The sequence below is a fragment of the Chiroxiphia lanceolata genome, chromosome 3 (assembly GCF_009829145.1).
Source record: "Chiroxiphia lanceolata isolate bChiLan1 chromosome 3, bChiLan1.pri, whole genome shotgun sequence".
Taxonomy (NCBI): Eukaryota; Metazoa; Chordata; class Aves; order Passeriformes; family Pipridae; genus Chiroxiphia; species Chiroxiphia lanceolata.
Window position 1 is genome coordinate 62,228,963 of NC_045639.1, and position 18,599 is coordinate 62,247,561.

Sequence of the window (18,599 nt, forward strand, 5' to 3'; positions counted from 1 at the left end):
AGGGCAAATTTTAATTTCCCTGGTCCTTGTCACCCTGTATCAGACAGAGCCAAGTTTGTGCAGCCCAAAAGTTGTTCAGTATTCATCAAGTATTTTCAAGACTGTAAAGATGGTGGTAGGTTTACTCTGATATTTGAAAACTCTGCAGATGTGTCAGAGTTGGGAGGCAGCTAACCATAATCGAGTACAGGACAGTTTTGTGCAGATGAGAAGGTTCAATGATAGCTGTGGAGATTCAAGGAGCTGCACACCCTTTGCCTTAGCCTGCTCTGTGAGGAGTGATAAGGGCTGTTATGGGACCCATGTGCATGCATAAATCCTTTGATGCATCAGGAGTTCCTCCTGTGCTTTCCTACAGTAATTTTTAGATAATACCCCTAGATCAGGCTTGAAATAATCAAATTTGAGAATCTTGAAAAATATTGGTATGTTTTGCTTAAGACTTCTTTATTAATTGCTGATATATTTACTGTAGCTTAGAATCAGGTAGGAAGAATTTGAGTTCATTTTATAGCTTTCCTACTCGGTGGAGCATGATGCAATTATTTCTGCATTGTCTTACTCTCAGAGTAGATTTCAGGTCTTTTTACACCTGAGAAGCACTGAGCATGGCAGGTGATGTTTGGACTGCACATTTGGCTTGCAATTTAGGGCTGGCAAGAGAAGGATTATGCCATCTGGTCTTGAGAAGTGCTTAGCATCTCCAGCAAGACATTGGATAAACTCCAATGAAGGTCACTGGGGATTTGATGCTGCTGAACATCACAACTGAATTGCCCGTTGCGTGTGATCTGGTATGCATCTAATACAAATATTATCTGCAGTCTTATCTAGGCTGTGGACACTTCTCAGCATTATCAGAACACACGTGCAGCCCCATGTGTGCTGGCTACAGTGAATGCTAGAATAGTCAGGTGAAACCCAGTTTTACCTCACAGGTAAAGAGGTAAGCAAAGGTAAGCACAGATTATACAATATAATGATGCATGCCACAATTACTGGTTTTGTAATCCCCAGTACTGTTCAAATGTTTCATTAATACTTGAGCAGTTTAGCAAACTCCTCATTGTCATCATCATGGCTAGGCTTCGTGAACGAAGATTTGGGAAAGGTTTTACCCACATTTGTTACAAGCATGCTGATGGCTAAAAAGGCCAATACGAGATAGACACGTCCGACTGCAAAAGGCACAACAGAAAGACTCCTTAGGTGGTATATTCTGCAAGGCACGATTCTTTCTGCATTGTCTTTTCTCCTTGAGAGTGATCCTGCGTGTGTTCTCAAAGGCATCAGCAGCGTTATAGATGGTGTGTCTCCAGACCTCCCGATTGGAGGCCAGAGTAGACCAGTTATGTTGATCAATATGGCCAAGGCTGAGATGTTGTTTCAGGGAGTCCTTGTATCTTCTCTTCAGGGCTCCTCTCTTGCAGCAGCCGGTGGCAAGTTCACCATAGAGCAGGATCTTAGGGAGGCGGTGGTCCTTCATCCTGGAGATGTGCCCTGCCCATTGCAGCTGTGTTCTCAGCAGCATGGCCTCAATACTTGTGACTGCTGCTTGTTCTAGAACAGATGTACTGGTCACATAATCTGACCAGTGGATGTTTAGGATTGTATGGAGGCAGCGTTGATGGAAGCGTTCTAGGAGACGCAGGTGGTGGCGGTAGATGACCCATGATTCAGATCCATATAAAAGAGTAGACAGCACAATGGCTTTGTAAACACTGATCTTTGTACTTTTCTTCAAGTGTTTATTTCACCAAACTCTTTTGTGGAGTAGAAACAGTATTATATACATTTTTTTGCTTATTCTTGGTTCAAGGTTATTAACACCATAGCACTGTCTGGTAAGCTTTACAGATCAGATAGTGCAAAAGGAGTCTCATGTTTCTTGCTTTACTGTTGTCATTTTTTTAACTCATAATCATTAGAGTGAACTGAATATGATTTTTTAAATTATATGGAAGCAAAATTATCTAAGCCTCCAAACTGTCCTTCACAACAAACTTTCAAAAAACCAGTTCTAGAATATGAGGGACCGATTTTTTGCTACAGTTGAGAAAACAGTAGAGGTGGCTTTTAGTGGCACTACAGTAGATTTTGTGGTACACTGTGTCATGGGAAAAATATAGCAAGTGGTGAATTATATTTAGAGGTGATCTAACATGAATGCTTTTGAATAAACAAATTTCATATATGAAGGTGGCTGAATCACTCACCCAGTCTAACTTTTGTTAGCGTGTCAAAACAAGCAACACGCAATTTTAGCAGTGTCCAGTTGCAGGGGTAATATGAAGATTTACTTGGAGAAATCTGAGTTGCTATTTTTTGGCTTTGCCATATGTTTTCCTTTTTCTATTTTGCTGCGATGGATTTCTTTTTGTTAGCAACAATAAATTTTTCCATGTTGAGAACTGGATTGGAAGAGTGTAGTAGTGCAATGCTTGAGAGAAGTGAGAGAAAGAGTAGCCACTGTAAATTGTGAAATGCACCTCTGGAAGAAACTCTGAAAAATGTAGCATTTATATATAGCAGGATATACTTCTTGATATGTGGCATTCTTTATTTGGTATGAGCATTGCCTCTGTGCTCTGGCATGATGTTGTGGGACACTGATTTTGCAGATATTGTTTATCAGCTGAAATGTGTGAGATCTTAACCTCTAGTGATCAGAAATTGTCTCATGGTGTTTTCCTTAAGTAAAGAAATCATACCAATTCCAGCTGGGCCTAATCCACTTACCCCAATCATCCTGCCAGTTGAATTGTGTGTGTTCTTCATTGATTTCTGCTACAAAATTTTGTTGCTAAGCACTGTCATTTCATTGGTGAATAATACAAGCTCTGTGGATGATTTGTTGTAATTCAAGTAGAGCAGAATAGAAAGTGCTGCCTAGTCATTACATAGCCACAACTACTGTTGTAATTAAAATGTTGCCATCCTGACTACTAAAAGGAACACAAAAAAATATAGAGAGAAAGAAGAAAAACAAGTTGGTTTTTTCCATGTCACACCTAGAAAAGTACTTTTTGTTGTTTCTTTTATCTTCTGAAATGTTGTAGGGTACACAAGAAGTTTCAGCTCAGCATTTCAGAACTTCCTTATTTCTGGAGAGATGCTGAGCTCAGCAGGGTGAATAGAAGGCATTTATATAATCAAGCAGAAATCTGGTTTAACTATCCCTTATTTGTTTTCTCAGTCAGTGGTATTGGCAAGAATCTGGAGCACGGAGAAGTTTGTGGTGCTAACTGATTTAAAAGTTTTTTTTTGAAGTGGAAATATATAGTGGTATAATTAATGGTAATACAGAGGAGAAACCTGCTCCTTTGAAAGTTTAAGGCTTTATAAATTTGCCAATTCAGAAAGAAAAACAACAAAAAACTTCTCCAAAGCTATTTCAATAATAGGATAACTGATGGGTGACCCCGGAAAAGAACCAGTTTGTAGACTGGATCCGGAGTTGTTGGATTTATATTTAGAGGGAAGAATAAGTTAGTTTAACTATTTTCACGTCTTTTCTGGATTACCTTAGAAACCTGTGTTTTACAGCTATCCGGCTATCCAGCTATGACTTGTGATTGATTTTATTATTTGGTCTGCTCAGAGCATTCAGTGTTTCTGGAAGAGACGTAAGAATTTCGGTTCTGATTCTTGGTGGACACATCATTGAATTTTAGTTCTGACTCTGAATCTGAGGTAATATTTAATTGCTTAATTCTACAGCAAATTCGAGCAAAAAACCCCATGAAAAATCGTCTCTTGTGGTTGCTCAGATTTATATGTGAGTCGCTTCTATGGTGTTAACTTTTCCTTTTGAGTGAGTAGTCTATGAGCATAGGATTTTTTACTGGGGTTGATCTGCAGAAAAAAGAGAATGATTGGTACCAGCAGTCAAATAGTGCACAGGATTGTTATGTACAGCAAACCTGCCCACTGTACTCTGTTTCTTGAGGATTATGAACATATTGTATTTCCCACTCTATGGAACTGAGTGGCTTTTAGATAGAGCTGGATTCTCCCCTAGCTGGTGCAGGGAACTGCATGTTTCTCAAAGGCACGAAGGGTCCTTTTACCAGAGAATAGTCTCAGAGGGAGATGGTGTTGGTTTTATCACTGTTCTGCCTCGGGGCCTACAGTTTACCTGGGGAAAATAAAAACTGGGAACAGCTGCAAGTGGAGTGTTATGTATTAACATATTCTCTAATTTGCTTTCCTCTCTCCTGCTGTTTTCTCGATGATCTGTATTGAGTGCTGCCAGTGGGATAGTGGTAGTTGTTTTCCACTGCTGCCGTTTTCCCGCTAACAACCTTTCTGCTGTCAGCAATTACAAGATTTTTTCAATTTGGAATTGAAACACTAGCAGGTTTCAATTCCAATGCATCCTGTTTCAAAAGCAGGCATTTCTTTTCTACTCACTTGGGCTACATAGCAGAATAGAGGGCACTAAAGAATATTGCTCATATGGTGGTGCATATGTGTGTTTGTGTGGTGCTGTTCTTGAGCTAACGTGCTCTCTCACCACGACTTTGTAGTCCAAGCAGTTTTAAATTGTATTTCCTTGAATAACTTCTGAAAACAAAACAAACAGGGACCAGACCTATGTGTGAGTTTATCTGCAGTGTACACTTATGGAGCTGTGACTATACCAGGACATGGAGAAAGGTGTGTTTGTAGGTGTACTCTGATGTCAGCTGACAGATCTCAGAGATGCTTTTATGTAGCTTTACTACCACAAAGTCTAAGGCTAAAGTATTTTTAAGTGCCTTAGCCACACTAAGGTTAATGCCAAATGGGCAAGCTGGGTTTCACTGCTTGTCTCAGCTTTCCCATCTGTAAGTTACTACTTGGGATACCTGCTTTCTTACCATTCTTGTCATGTGTTAAGCATTCATAATGGATTAGTCTTAAAATGTGTTGAACAAAAAAGGTAACAGATTGATTAAACCAAAGCTTTACTTGTATGCCATTGCTGTGTCATTTTTGGGCAGCTGTGTCTCCCCTCTGTATTTGGTATCTCAAAAATTGGAAGAAATTAATTCCTTTATAGTTTCATCTTACTATATTTTGAAATGAACGATACATGAATTATATACCTCTTTAGTGAAATATTCAGTGCATCTCCTTTTGTTGTAATTGCAGCAATCACTGAAAAGGAGAGGGAGCAAAGACCTTCCAAAATCAGAAAAAAAGTCACAGCAGACACCAACAGAGGTATGTTGCAATAACTGTAACCTGGATTCTTATGCACAGGCTTCAAGGACACTATTGAAATGGGGTACATGATTTGTAGATGTGCGCTTGGCTTGCTTTTTGCTTTGCCCTTTGTTTTCCTATATGCTGTGAAATGGAGAGATCTTACCCCAGATTTGCAGTCAGTCACCACTAATCTCAAGGACCACCGAAACAAACTGTTGGTACTGTGACAGAACCCTCCAGCTTTCATCTACCTGATATTTTAGAAGATGTAAATGGCAGCACCAGTGAAACAAGTTTATAGGTTCTTTGTGTGCTGACTTCAGGATTTTTGAACACTGTAAAGTCTATGTTGCAAGCCTAGAAAATATTAGGGTTTTTTACAAGCCCTCCTCTCCGCCCCTCACTATGTATTTTCTGTGCAAATTTTAGTCACAAGTAAAATATTCTTTTCTCCTCTTTTACATGTAAGTCCTTACTTCCCTCTTTTTAATTTATTGATCAGTGAAAAAATGATTACAGAAAAATCTCATAGTGTATAAAGCCATATACCTGTGATTGTTAATCTTGTAAGTTAAGACTATCCACTGGAGGTCTCCTGTTTGACATCAAGTTTCTTCAAATACTATGTTTTTTTTCCTAAGGAGGACAATGAAGACCTGAAATGCCAGCTACAGTTTGTCAAAGAAGAAGCAGCCTTGATGAGGAAGAAAATGGCTAAAATAGATAAAGAGAAAGACAGATTTGAACATGAGCTGCAAAAATACAGATCATTTTATGGGGATTTGGACAGTCCCTTGCCAAAAGGTGAAGCAGGTGGGCCACCTACCACAAGAGAAGCTGAACTCAAGCTTCGACTGAGACTTGTTGAGGAGGAAGCTAACATTCTTGGGAGGAAAATAGTGGAACTAGAAGTAGAAAATAGAGGACTGAAAGCGGAGCTTGATGATTTAAGAGGAGATGATTTCTCAGGGACCACTAACCCACTCCTGGGAGAGCAGAGTGAATCCCTGTCAGAATTGCGGCAGCATCTGCAGTTGGTAGAAGATGAAACAGAATTGCTGAGGAGAAATGTAGCTGATTTGGAAGAACAAAACAAGCGCATAACAGCTGAGCTGAACAAATACAAGTACAAGTCTGGGGCCCATGAGAGCTCTAGGCACCATGACAATGCCAAGACAGAAGCATTACAGGAGGAGCTAAAAGCTGCACGAATGCAGATCAACGAGCTGAGTGGCAAAGTCATGCAACTCCAGTATGAGAACAGAGTCTTAATGTCCAACATGCAGCGCTATGACTTGGCCTCTCATCTTGGGATCCGTGGCAGTCCTAGAGACAGTGACGCGGAAAGTGATGCAGGAAAAAAGGAGAGCGATGATGATTCCCGCCCTCCTCACCGCAAAAGGGAAGGCCCCATAGGTGGGGAAAGTGACTCTGAAGAGGTGCGCAACATTCGATGCCTGACACCCACGAGGTCTTTTTATCCAACACCATCTGGGTGGCAGAAAAGCTTCACTGACAGGCAGCAGATGAAGGACATTCGCTCTGAAGCTGAGCGGCTGGGCAAGACAATAGATCGCCTAATTTCTGACACGAGCACCATCATAACAGAGGCACGAATTTATGTAGCTAATGGTGATCTCTTTGGACTCATGGATGAGGAAGACGATGGCAGCAGAATACGTGAGCATGAGCTTCTTTACCGCATCAATGCGCAGATGAAGGCCTTCAGGAAAGAGCTCCAGGCTTTCATTGACAGACTCGAAGTTCCAAAGTCTTCGGACGATCGAAGTGCAGATGAACCTTTGTCAGTGAGTCAGGTAGACTTTTACTTATTACGGCCTACAGGTAAAAAGGCTCTGCCAAGCAAATTAAGCCTCAAATTCAATTTATGGCACGTGAAAATTCTTTACTCTAGGCAGTGGACCACAATCACTATTTCTCAAATTACTTAAAATCCCCATTTGGCCATATAAAAACATGTTCTACCAATAGAATTGTTTGTGAACAGTGAATAAGTCTGGTCTCCTGGAAATTAAAATTATGTGCTAGGAGGTAGAAGATTTCACTCCTTTCTGGCTTTGCAACTGCATTTTGACAGAGTTGTGCCTTCATTGCCACTAAAGGCAGTACAGATCGTATTTCTGGCACACGAATGAACATGGTTGTTTTCTTAGTGGTGTTAAATGGATAAAAGGAAAACTTTATTAATTTTAAACAGGAAGAATCAATAAATTTCAGAAATTATAGAGAATATGGCAAACCACGGATAAAAGGAAATCATGTGAATCTACTTTATGGAGTCAGAGAGCCACACAGTAGTGTGAATACTGGAATTGCTGTAACTGATTGCATCTTGTTGAAGGCCTATGGGTCACTGCTTGCATGCAGCAGTGACAAGAATCTTTTTTGTGGTTCATTTTTGTGCAGAACTGTCTCAGAGAGGTTTTGGGAAGCAAATTCCTTGCTGACTCAAGATCTTTTGCCATGAAAAATGAAAATTACCAACTCTTATCTTATCATGCAGTCCTATAGTTGACATATCTTGTTATTGCTCATGGAATTACCCAATGTTTTGTAAGTCTCTTGCTGTGTTAATTTATTTTGTGCTGTCTTGCTAGTTTACAGTCAAAGTAGTTGCCAGGTGAAGCTGAAAGCTATTCTTATTCCTATGCTGACTAATTAGTCTTTTGTTTCCTTGTATCAGAAAGTCACAGACGCAGTGAGTTTAAAGCTAATCAATTACTATACATGTATTGCATGAAATCAAACAGAGACGGCATTTAGCATGCTCACTTTCTGATCTAGCAATAGCTCTGGGCTTGTAGAGCTCCCATTAGCTTAAAGGCAGAGCACTGCGTGGACTTACACAAATTTAAAGCAAAGTAATTAGCATTTTCTCTAAACAAGTAACAACAATTGAACATTTAACAATTGGAATTTCAGGGCATGACCATGCAGAACTCCTACTGAAGTAAATGGGAGATGGGCACTTGGTCCCTCCACAAGCATAGTCTGATTCACTATTTATTTTGTTGAAACTTTGGACTTGCTATTCCATTAATTGACTGTTCTCTTTGTCTTTGTATTTACTTTCCCAGATGTTCCAGCCTATCATTTTACTTATTCTCATCCTTGTATTATTTTCATCCCTTTCATACACAACAATATTTAAACTTGTCTTCCTTTTTACACTGTTTTTTGTACTGTAAGCCATTCATCATTTACTGTTCATTGTAGTGTTATTTTCAGTTTGTTTATTTTGTCCACCCTCCAAGATAAGAAGTGAAAGAGACATAGTTTTTGTAATAACCACTGCTGTAAAAACACTGAAGACTACTTGTTTGCCAAAACCAAAAAAAAACCAAAAAAGCTGCAAAAACCATACCAAAAAGTCACCCAGTTGAATAGGAAACCTGCTCACCACAGTGTTCCAGGTAAGCAAACAGACAACAGTATTTTTCACTTTCTCTGGTTTTATCATTTTTGGATAAAAGTTTCCTGGGTGACTGAAACCATTTTAATATTTATTAATTTGCACCAAATCAGAAACAAAACAGAAATACGCACAGTGGGTGTGAGGACTGTTACTTTTCCCACTCCCAGAAACAGAATTTGTATTCTAGCCACATATGAATAGTAAAATCGCATTCCATGTTTATTCTGCGGTTGTATATCACAGCTTGTATATATGTTTTGCATGACTGTGATGATGATGTTTTCCAGGACTGTATTAACATGGATTAGACACCCTGGAGGGGACAAAATCAGAATGCTTGGTAAATAAAGCACTCTGGAACTGTGTCGAGGAGCTGGAGCCCCTGAGAATGAGATACCTGAGGAGGAGGTATCAGAGTAGTTTAGGAGTCTTCAGAGAGATACAGTCTGGCTGCATTCTCTCTATGCTCTAGAAAAATGGCCACGCTAGAGTCTACCTTGAACTGATGAGAGTGATGTAAGTCACCTTGTCTCATGTTGAATTTATCCGATAACATTTCCCAGTCTGTAGCTACCCCAGCTTTACATTCTCCAGGTTTCAGAACAAATTTTGAATGAACATGGTAACTCTTGGCTTGCTGAGTGACCCCTATCTAACCATGCTGTTGGTAGCCAACCACCATAGGTGAGGGAAGCTTGTGTGCATAGGTGTGCATCAATAGTCACTGGATATTCCTGTCTTGCTTATGAGAGGCTGAACTAAGAATACAGGCAACTCATTACCTTTCTTTCACACTTACATGGGCTGTTCCTACAAACAGTAGATCTCCCACTGTGAAAACCTCATCTGAAATGTCCAATGGGGCTCAGTTTTCTTTTCTGTTTTATTCAACCTATGTTGAAACCATTAAGTCCCGCAAATGTGAATTCTCCAAAGGTGAACAAGTATGTGTATTAATGACTTTTTTTTCTGCAGTTGCCATGTTAAATAATCTAATAATGAAAAGTGGTAATAAAAAAAAAGCAGCTAGCAATAAGGATCCCCTTTGACTTATGCTAGCACTTCGTTCACTTAACCCATTCCCAGTGAGAAAAGTTCATCTCCACACCTGAGTTGTGCTCTGCTACTTGTTGAGAGACACGGCTTTGAGAGAAAATCCTTGAAGGGCAGCAGAGGTGGAGCAATAAAATGTATGTTTTAAGAACAAAAAAAATAGTAAACTCAAAATATTTGGTATTAAACAAATATTGTATTTTTCTCCTTGTTTGTCTAGCTTACCCTCAGCATACTCTGCAGGTGTAGTAACCTTATCATTTAAATTATTGACCTCTTTGATTTCAATACTTATTGCTGCCAGGGGATGCTGTCATTATCTATTTTATAGTTAGCAAGATATGTCTAAAGGAAATTAGAATCAATACATATGAGATAATTAGGTAGCCTTGATTGGTGACCCAAATAAAAAGAAAGTCAGGCCCAAACTAATTTTGAGGAGTTTCTAAGCTGCTTTCATATGTGTTCAGACAAGAGATGGAGCTAATCTCTGCACAAACACTGGCAGTTACAACCCCATTGCTTTCTCACAGTGTTTTTTTCTTGCATATAGCTGGACATTTCCTAGGCCTAATTCCATTGGGCAGCAACAAAACAAATCAAAGCTGGGACCTTTTGAGACATTTAGGGAGCTATTGCACAGGCTTCAATCTGAAATAAAAGCACACCAAAGTATACAAAATTATTTTAGAAGTTCCCCACAATCTTTGACTCTGTGACAAGCATGGAGAATGATGAGGAACCCCACAGAGAAATCTCAGTGAGATATGAGATGTGTTTTTCCTGTCTTTTTTCATTTTCCTTGAAGGCAGGAATTGAAGTGGCTTATCTGTTTCACACCAGATATTGCATAATTTAAAAAGTTGCTGAGAAAGCTAATAAAATCTGTATGAACATTTATTCTTCACCATAAGACAAGATCTAGCCAAAGAAATAAATGTTCTGTCTTGCTAAATTGAACTTAGTATTACGAAATGCAGCAATTATACTTGCAAGAAAGAAAGCAGACTCTGCCCACTCATTTACTGGCCTGATGGGCAAAGACCACTTCACAGGTGAGTGAATAGATGCAGCTGAACACATCAGCATCCTCTAGCAGGAATGCAGGGGAGTCAGGCTGGGCGGAGGCAGACAGAATACTGCTGATTCACTGATTCTGCCTGCTGCATAGCTTGTAATTCTGAAGAGCATTAATAAGAAGAGTACAGATTTTAATTGCATGTGGCAAAAAGCTGGATATGCCAGGTTACCTATCAGTTCAGGTCTCACTTAGCAGATTCACGGTTCCCATTTTGTAACATTCTGGTGAAATATTAACATTCGGGGAAAAAAAAGTTATTGAATTTGAACCATGAGATTGCCTTAATTTAGCATTTCTCTGAAATATTACTTTCTGTTTCCAGTGTTCCCAAGGAATTAATTCCATGTTCTTTCAAAAGGAAAAATCTTTCATCTATAAGTCTCATTCTGACATTTTTACACTTGTGTAAATTGGCAGTAACTCCAATGAATTTTTATGTAATTTAGGGAAAGATGTATTTTTTCCTTTAATGCAACCAGATAAACTCAATTGTATTTGTTTTCTATTTAGAGGCAGCTCTGAATGCCCTGACAAAATCTCTCTGCAAATATTTTCTTTACTGCTGCTGAAAAATTCTCTTGAAGCTAGAATGATCATCTTCTCTAGGATCAGAGATATTTCTTTCAACCAAGAATATCCATGCCTGAAGTTCCAGTTTAGAGATAGAATAAGTGTCTGCTGACACATGTCACCAGTGTTTCAGAATCAAAACCAGAAGAGAGCAGGTGCTATAGTGCAGAAAAATGCCTGGCAGTCGGAAAATAGAAAATTGCCAGAAACATGACTGTCTAGATATGTGTTATAAAAAAAGATGAACTGCACATGAACTTTGGGAGTTGTTTACGAAAACAAGCAGAGCTTCAGGGTATTACATGCCCTTTCCCTTAATCACCCCAGAATCTGATAGGTGAGTAGGAGACTTCTAAAGGCATCAGTATCACGGACATAGTTCCCATTGGCTTACATGCCTGTCTCTGATTTAATGCCAGGGGAAGTGATATTCAAACCCAACTTTTGCCATTACACATGCAGTTGCCTATGAGGAAAATTACGGTGGCTCTATTTAAAGTAAACATCTAAACTATCTGCCACCGATTTCCAATGTAACCTTGGAGAAGTGACATGACATAACACGTTGTTTGCTCCGTTTCTCCACTGAGTTATGTACTATCTCAGAAGTGCACAACAAAGAGGAGACACAATTTTTACTCCCTTCTGCCAGTTTTGTGTATATATATACCAATTGTATATATCCACTCCTGAAATGTATATACCAGGATTACCAAGATGTACATCATTCAGGAATCTAATGTTGTGGATGGGTTGACTGCAGTGACAGCTGTGCTCTTCCTTCTTGTCACTAGTTTATGTGGCCATAGCACAATGGGTATGCCATAATCAAACTATTGCAGCAGAACCGAGGATGCTCTGAAACAGTCTTGAGCACAGACTACTGTAACCAGAATACACACTATCCTGAGTATGTAATCAGATTATAGCCCATGCTGAAACTCATGCTGCTTTGCCTCCAGTCCTGCATGATGAAGAGAGATTTAGCAGAGGGCTTGTTTAAAATGCCCTTGCACCTTTTGTTTGTTGAGGTGCTGACTTTTGACACAAGTAGAGCTGATGCCAGATATAGACAAAATATGCTTTCCTGGGGAAGCAATGTGTTGAGTGTAATAAATCTTCCTGCTTATTTTACCTGTGCCAGAGGCCAGAAAGCCACATCTGCTGCTTTGGCCCCTGCTGCTGGAGGAGAGTCAGTAGGGACAATTTTTGTTAAATAACTTCTTTTCCTCAAAAGCAGAAGTCACTACTGCTACACTTAAGGGTATATAGAATAATGATCCCAGGTTTTCAGAACTCACTACATGTTTTCTTTGTCTCAACTTTATTCTGCCTTTCCCATATTAGGATGAGTTTGATGTGGCCCTTTGACCTATGAGATGGGTCCTGTGCTTGTCTCCTAATGAGCCCTTCAGTCTCACACATTTCTAATTCTTCACACTGACAGAAATGTAGGCCTTTGCCTGAGTGAAAACTCAAGCCTGGGATTTAATCCATTGTTTTCTTTAATTTTACTCCTTTTACTTCAAAGAGTTCACATAGCAAGACTAGAGGGATTGAGTTAGCAATATTAAAGAATAATAGCCTATGCTGACGGATAAGAGTAAAAAAACATGTCTTAGGAGTCTGCCTTCATGTGCAGTGGTGCAGCTGTGCTGGCTTCAGGGAGGAGGCTGTGCTGTGGCACCTGGCCTCCAGCTGTGGGCTCAGTTCTGCTCCCAGGCACTCCAGCTTCACCTCCAGCCATGTCAGCTGGTGTTTGGGTCCTAATGTCACAAAAGAAAGTCACACTGTTGCTTTATTTTTAAATCCTCAGAGTTTAGAGTCTGGGAATTTTCTTCAGGAACATTCAGTCAAGTACTTGGGCATCTTTGTTCAATTTTTAAATCATCTTTAAAATTTTCACGAACATCCCAAGTCCCATTATTTATGTTACATAGGAGCAGAATAAGCACCCCAGTAATGTATTCACTAAGACTTACTGCTAGACCATATAAGGAGAAAAAATGTGTTTTCCCTGAAACCTGATTTGGTATTTACTATAAAATGCACCCAGAGCTAAAATCTTTATACTGTGCATGGATTTTATCACAGATAAAAACTTACTGTTCTAAAGATGAGAGTGCTGACTAAGCAAAGGTTGTGTGAAACCTCATATCATGCCCTTTGTCTCACTGATCCTCCTGTCATCAACTGCTCTGCCCACAAAAATATATGTCACTCCTGCTTAGTGCATTTGAAGACACCCATCTGATAGCAGGATTTATCCAGTTTTATGCTGCCTGAGTCAAGTATTTTGGGGCCCTTCTCTAGATACATGTGGGGAAAAATGTTTTCTGAAATGTGAATTTACTAACTGTGCCTCAGTCACTGTCCACAAACACATCCAAGCACAAGTACCCAGCATGGCAGTGGTATTTGTGTGTGAAGCTTCCACCCAAGGGTCTCTCTCAGTTGCAAAATGAAAGCAATTTAACACACAATGCAACGGGAGAGTTGTGGGCAGAGACAGGAAGAGTGAGCTGGGCTCCTTGTGCCTGTGGCTCAGCAGGGGGAGCAGCTAATTTTTGCCATGCTGGCTTCAGGGTCTCCTGTGGACTTAGACTTGCTGGATCATTTTTGTCACATACACTCCCTTACCTTACCCCATGCCAACACTTGCTATGGGCACTCCCAGTGATTTATATCCAGACCAAAGTGTTTTTGTACCTTCCTTACCAGGCTTAATGCCAGAGATGAGTTTCCTTGTGAAAGGGAGACTCTCCATCCAATTTCAAGTGCTTTGCTTTGCTGAGACACCAAGTGTCTTAACAGACTGGAGAATCTGATCCAGAAACCTTATAAAGTATCGGGAATATTTGGGTATATCCCAAAGAAACCATTATTGTCATTCCCAAAATGCAAGACAGTGGGATTACGCAGTGCCTAATAATTCCACACTTCATAAGTAAGAGCATATTTAGAGTACAGAAAAAGATTTTAGAGAGGAGGGGTTTGCTCTTAGCTCTTTAAGATAGCTGTTAACTGACAAAACCTTTTGTTGTTGTTTTGCTGCTTTAAACAAAACTCCCTTTAAAAAGCAGTTTATGAGGATCAAGTTGCAAAGCTCAAAATAATCATACTAAAAAATAAAACCCTGAAAGCTGGGTCTGGAAAACAGCAAAAAATCTGGACCACAATAAAAGAAACCTAAAATTGCCTATTGTCATAGCTTTAATATTAACACTATCTGCTTTGGCAAGCTTTAAAGGCTGGACTGCACTATAAAACCTAAAAATGTCCTGGACTTGGAGTTGTTTACACAAAATATGAAGAGATATAAAGTTACAGAGCTGGGGGCTGGAAGAGGTGGCTTTAAAACCATCCTCCATGCGCTGACGTCACGTGGAAGCCAGCTGCGGGAATGATGCTGAACGGAACTGTTTTTCAGTTTGCAGAAGTTGAGGAGTTATTCAAAGAGAGTTACAAATACTGCCCCAGTTGAAAGGTTGTGTCTTGCTCAGCTTTCTTATTTCTTTTAAAGATCAAGATTCACAGAACTGGACCCCTGCTAGCTATGTGTTTCATTGCTTTCACTGCTGCTTAGAAATGGACAGAGAATCTTCTAAAGGATTTCTTATTCCATGAAAGGTATGGTTGCAGTTTATTTTAAATCAATGGTTTTGAACACTTTAGATTAAAAAAGAAAGCATATTACTGATGCAGCAAACAGTTATTTAAACATCTAACGTTATTTATGTGTAATGTGATGTTCATGTATGTTATATATGGTCTTTATTCTTAGAGAAAGACTTCATTAGTTCAGTTAGTTTCTTCAGTGCAGGCAGAGATATATTAACAGAACAGGAATGACGGAGCATTGTGAGCACTTGTCTTTCTTTCTTTCTTTCCTACTTTTTCTTTCCTTCCTTCTTTTTTCTTTCTTTTTCCCCTCTCTTCTTTCTTTTTTCTTTTTCTTTCTTGCTTTCACTCTTTCTGGCTCTCATTTCTCTCTGTTTCTTGTTTCTTTCCCTTCTCTCACTCAACTGTACTTTCTTTTTATGGATAAAGCACACAATATTGTGACACATGGCACATGATTATAACTGAACAAATACATATGTTTACAATTTTCTTAGTCATCCAAAACACAGCACTTTGTTGGAAATATAATTTCATTTCATTTTTTTTCTGTAAAAACAAGGGAAGATTTGTGTCTCTGAATGGTTGTGTATATCCAATCTAATTAAAATCTGTTGAAAAGTAACATCTTGGCTGATGTCAAACAGATTATTTTCAGAAGTTGATAGAGGTTGTTTGCAAACTATTTTGCATTTTTAAAATGTGGATGAAAAGGGAATGAGTATGATATGAGGGAATAATGACTAACATAAAATTTTTGCTTAAAGCATTTTTTGCTTGAAAGGAGGAAGGACTAAAGGAAAATGCAGCTGATGTAGACAAAATTGATTATTTGCTTAAATTTGACTGCTGTAATGAGCTTCTGACCTTGTCTAGGACATGCAGAAATTGCCAATACTGCAAGAGCACAGATACTGTTCTGATCTACAGAGCAAATTATAATGTGGCATTTTACATGCCTTTGTGTTGCTTAAGCCACGTGAAATACCCATGGGGACATCTTAGTGCACTATACAGACAGAGGGATAGCACCAGGACTGCATATTGGATTTTATTGCTAGTAGGGGAAAAAGCAAGCAACACCATCCCCCCCAAAACAAAACAAAACAAACAGAAAAAAAAAAAAGGGGGAAAGAGATGCAGACATAGGAGTTAAAACTCTCTGAGGAACTCATCCACTGTACAACAGGAGCAAAACTGTATAGTCATTCAGCTGCTAACATCAATAAACGTGGTTTTTTTCTCAGAATTTATGTCAAGAGGAAATTGTAGAAGTGTAAGAAGCAATAAAGGCTTTTTGTGAATCTTAGAGCTACAAGTGACTATCTGTAACTTCTGTAACTAACCTCTTTAAAGACTTGATTTCCTTCTCATGGTCTCATCTCTTTTTATAATCGGAGTTCCATATGAAAAAATTAAAAATTGTTAAGATTAATGCAAACATGGCAATAGTACTAAGAAAACACCAGGGGCCTTTTCAACACTATATTCATGCTTTATATCTATTCTTATATGTGTAAAAATAATATGCTATACAGTATTGACCTTTCTAGTAATATGCTGCTGATTAAAGTGTGGTCATTATTACTGTAAGTGCACTAGCAAAATCACCATTTGTGCAAATTGTTGACAGATTATGTCTGCCTATCTTGTTCATGATTTCACAGCGTTTACACGTGGAGTTTTTAAAATTGTTTTCTGAGATGTATTTGTATAAGGTTTATAGTGGAGCAGAGAGTTTTGTTTATTTCTCAGAGATATCTTGAAAGGTTATAAAGACATAAATGTAACCAAAAAGCTAACGACTGTACTAAAAACTACAATCTTTGAATTAGCAAAGTGAGAAAGTATGGAAATGCTTCTAAAGTTCATTATCAATAGATGTTTAGACCGCAACAGATCTTAAATGCAATAGAATTTTTTTACAAGTTGTTTTTGGTCAACACTTACTGAAGTCTGGCACAAAGCTGAAACACTGGCCTGGAGAGGTGCAGTCTCTATAGCCTGGCTGCATTCCCTAAGAAGCCGGGAGCAAACCAGTGCTCGGCTTCTCTTGTGATGAGAATGCTGTGCTGTCTTTCAGCAGGTCTTAGTTTCAAGGAGTTTCATGTTTTTATAAAGCTGCCCTGTATGTTTTTGGGCAGGGGAAAGACGAAGGGTTTGAAATCTGTTTGTAGACAGTTGAGAGACAGATTGCCATTTCAGAGGCCCAAGAACAGGTGCTTGGGGTAAACTGTTTTGCAAGCCCTGAGTTAGGATTGGGCCCGTGATGGCTTGAGAGGTCCTTTGGGAGGACTTGCTATGACCCAAAGACCTGAGTAAACTGTTGGGTTTCATCTGAGCTCTTCTGCTTGTTCACGAAAGAGTCTTACTTCAAGTTTGGCATCATCTTCCCAGTGAGCTGAAATAACACAGACGCTGGTAAACGGTGGTTACACAGTAGCCACAGCTGAATCAACAAGACTTGTCCAATAACATATAGGATGGGGAAGGACTTTGTGTGAAGCTCAGGAATAAATTTTCACTGTATCATAGAAAATGTGGGCAATGAAATGGGCAGTTCCTGTGAGTTTACGATCACTGATCCTCAGTCAGGGAAATGAACAAATTGCAGGAAGGTAGGGTGGTCTTAGCCCTAGTTAACCCTCTGGTAATTCATTTGTCTGCCCGTTTGATTTCTGGCAGGGGACCAAAGCAATGCAGAGGTGTTTTATCACTAGAACTACATTTATGTCTACCCAAGTAACACAACAGTTGGCTTTGAGAACTAAAATTAACAAACTCAAGTATCAGTGTATGTGTACCAGCCATCATACCACAGGGGCCATCATAACTGAATGAATGAGTGTTATTTTGGTCTTGCTGGCATAGTAAATGTGCTGATGGTAGTGGGGTTTCTATTGTAAAACCTAAGAAATCAAGAGTAACACCAGGTCCATAAAACCTGTACCTGCTTTTCTCCAAAGCCACATGAGCAGATCTAAAATATTTCCCTTAAAATACAAATATTTAGTGGTTCATATAATAATTTTTTCATTCAGAGACACTAAGATGCTAAAGACTTCTTAAGGGGAAGAAGAAACCGGAGGACAAATTAGTTAAATATTCTGAGAAAGGTTTTGAACTAGATTGGAGTTAGTGCTATTGGAGAATATTTTCTACTTTTCCCTATGCTGGTCCTGAAACTAACATGTACAGATTTAGATTTGTAAATCCAAAAAGCTTGAACCCTTTATAGTGACTGATAGTCCTTTATATAGTAGAATGATGCTTTCTACTGTATATATGTTTGTACCTATTATTAGCTTTCCTATCTTGTTTTTCTTCATGTATTCCAAATCACTCATATAGCCATGAGAATTTTCTGCATATATCAAGTTTACAGTCTTCGGTTATCAAGTTTACAGTCTTCAATTGCCAAAAGAATGTCATAGTCTTTGTTGTGCTTCATGCATGCATGAAAGGAGTGCATGAGTAAACATGATACCTTTCCATTTGCAGTTGTCTTTTGAACAAACCTAAAATAACTTTTGCCCTCAAGGGCAGATGTTGCAGGATCCCATGGTTCTGAAGTGCCATTCAGTATTATACAGACTCAAATTCATTGAAAACACATTTATAGTGAAGATTAATGGAAGATGCAAA

General features: G+C 39.0%; 1 protein-coding gene across 9 annotated transcripts in view; it reads left to right on the forward strand.

Moving 5' to 3' along the window:
• SOGA3 (SOGA family member 3) overlaps positions 1-18,599 on the forward strand; it is a 59,290-nt gene that overhangs the window by 26,180 nt on the left and 14,511 nt on the right. The window contains exons 6-11 of one of the 9 annotated variants that reach the window (XM_032681710.1): positions 5,137-5,208; positions 5,835-7,010; positions 8,292-8,627; positions 8,917-9,037; positions 11,274-11,670; positions 14,857-14,878. In XM_032681710.1, the coding sequence (XP_032537601.1) occupies positions 5,137-5,208; positions 5,835-7,010; positions 8,292-8,402 (1,359 nt within the window). In that variant the 3' untranslated portion in view covers positions 8,403-8,627; positions 8,917-9,037; positions 11,274-11,670; positions 14,857-14,878. Of the gene's footprint in view, positions 1-5,136; positions 5,209-5,834; positions 7,011-7,620; positions 7,768-8,291; positions 8,628-8,916; positions 9,038-11,273; positions 11,671-14,856; positions 14,965-18,599 lie in introns of those variants that run through there. The other 8 variants (XM_032681711.1, XM_032681712.1, XM_032681713.1 and 5 more) reach the window with 8 other exon arrangements.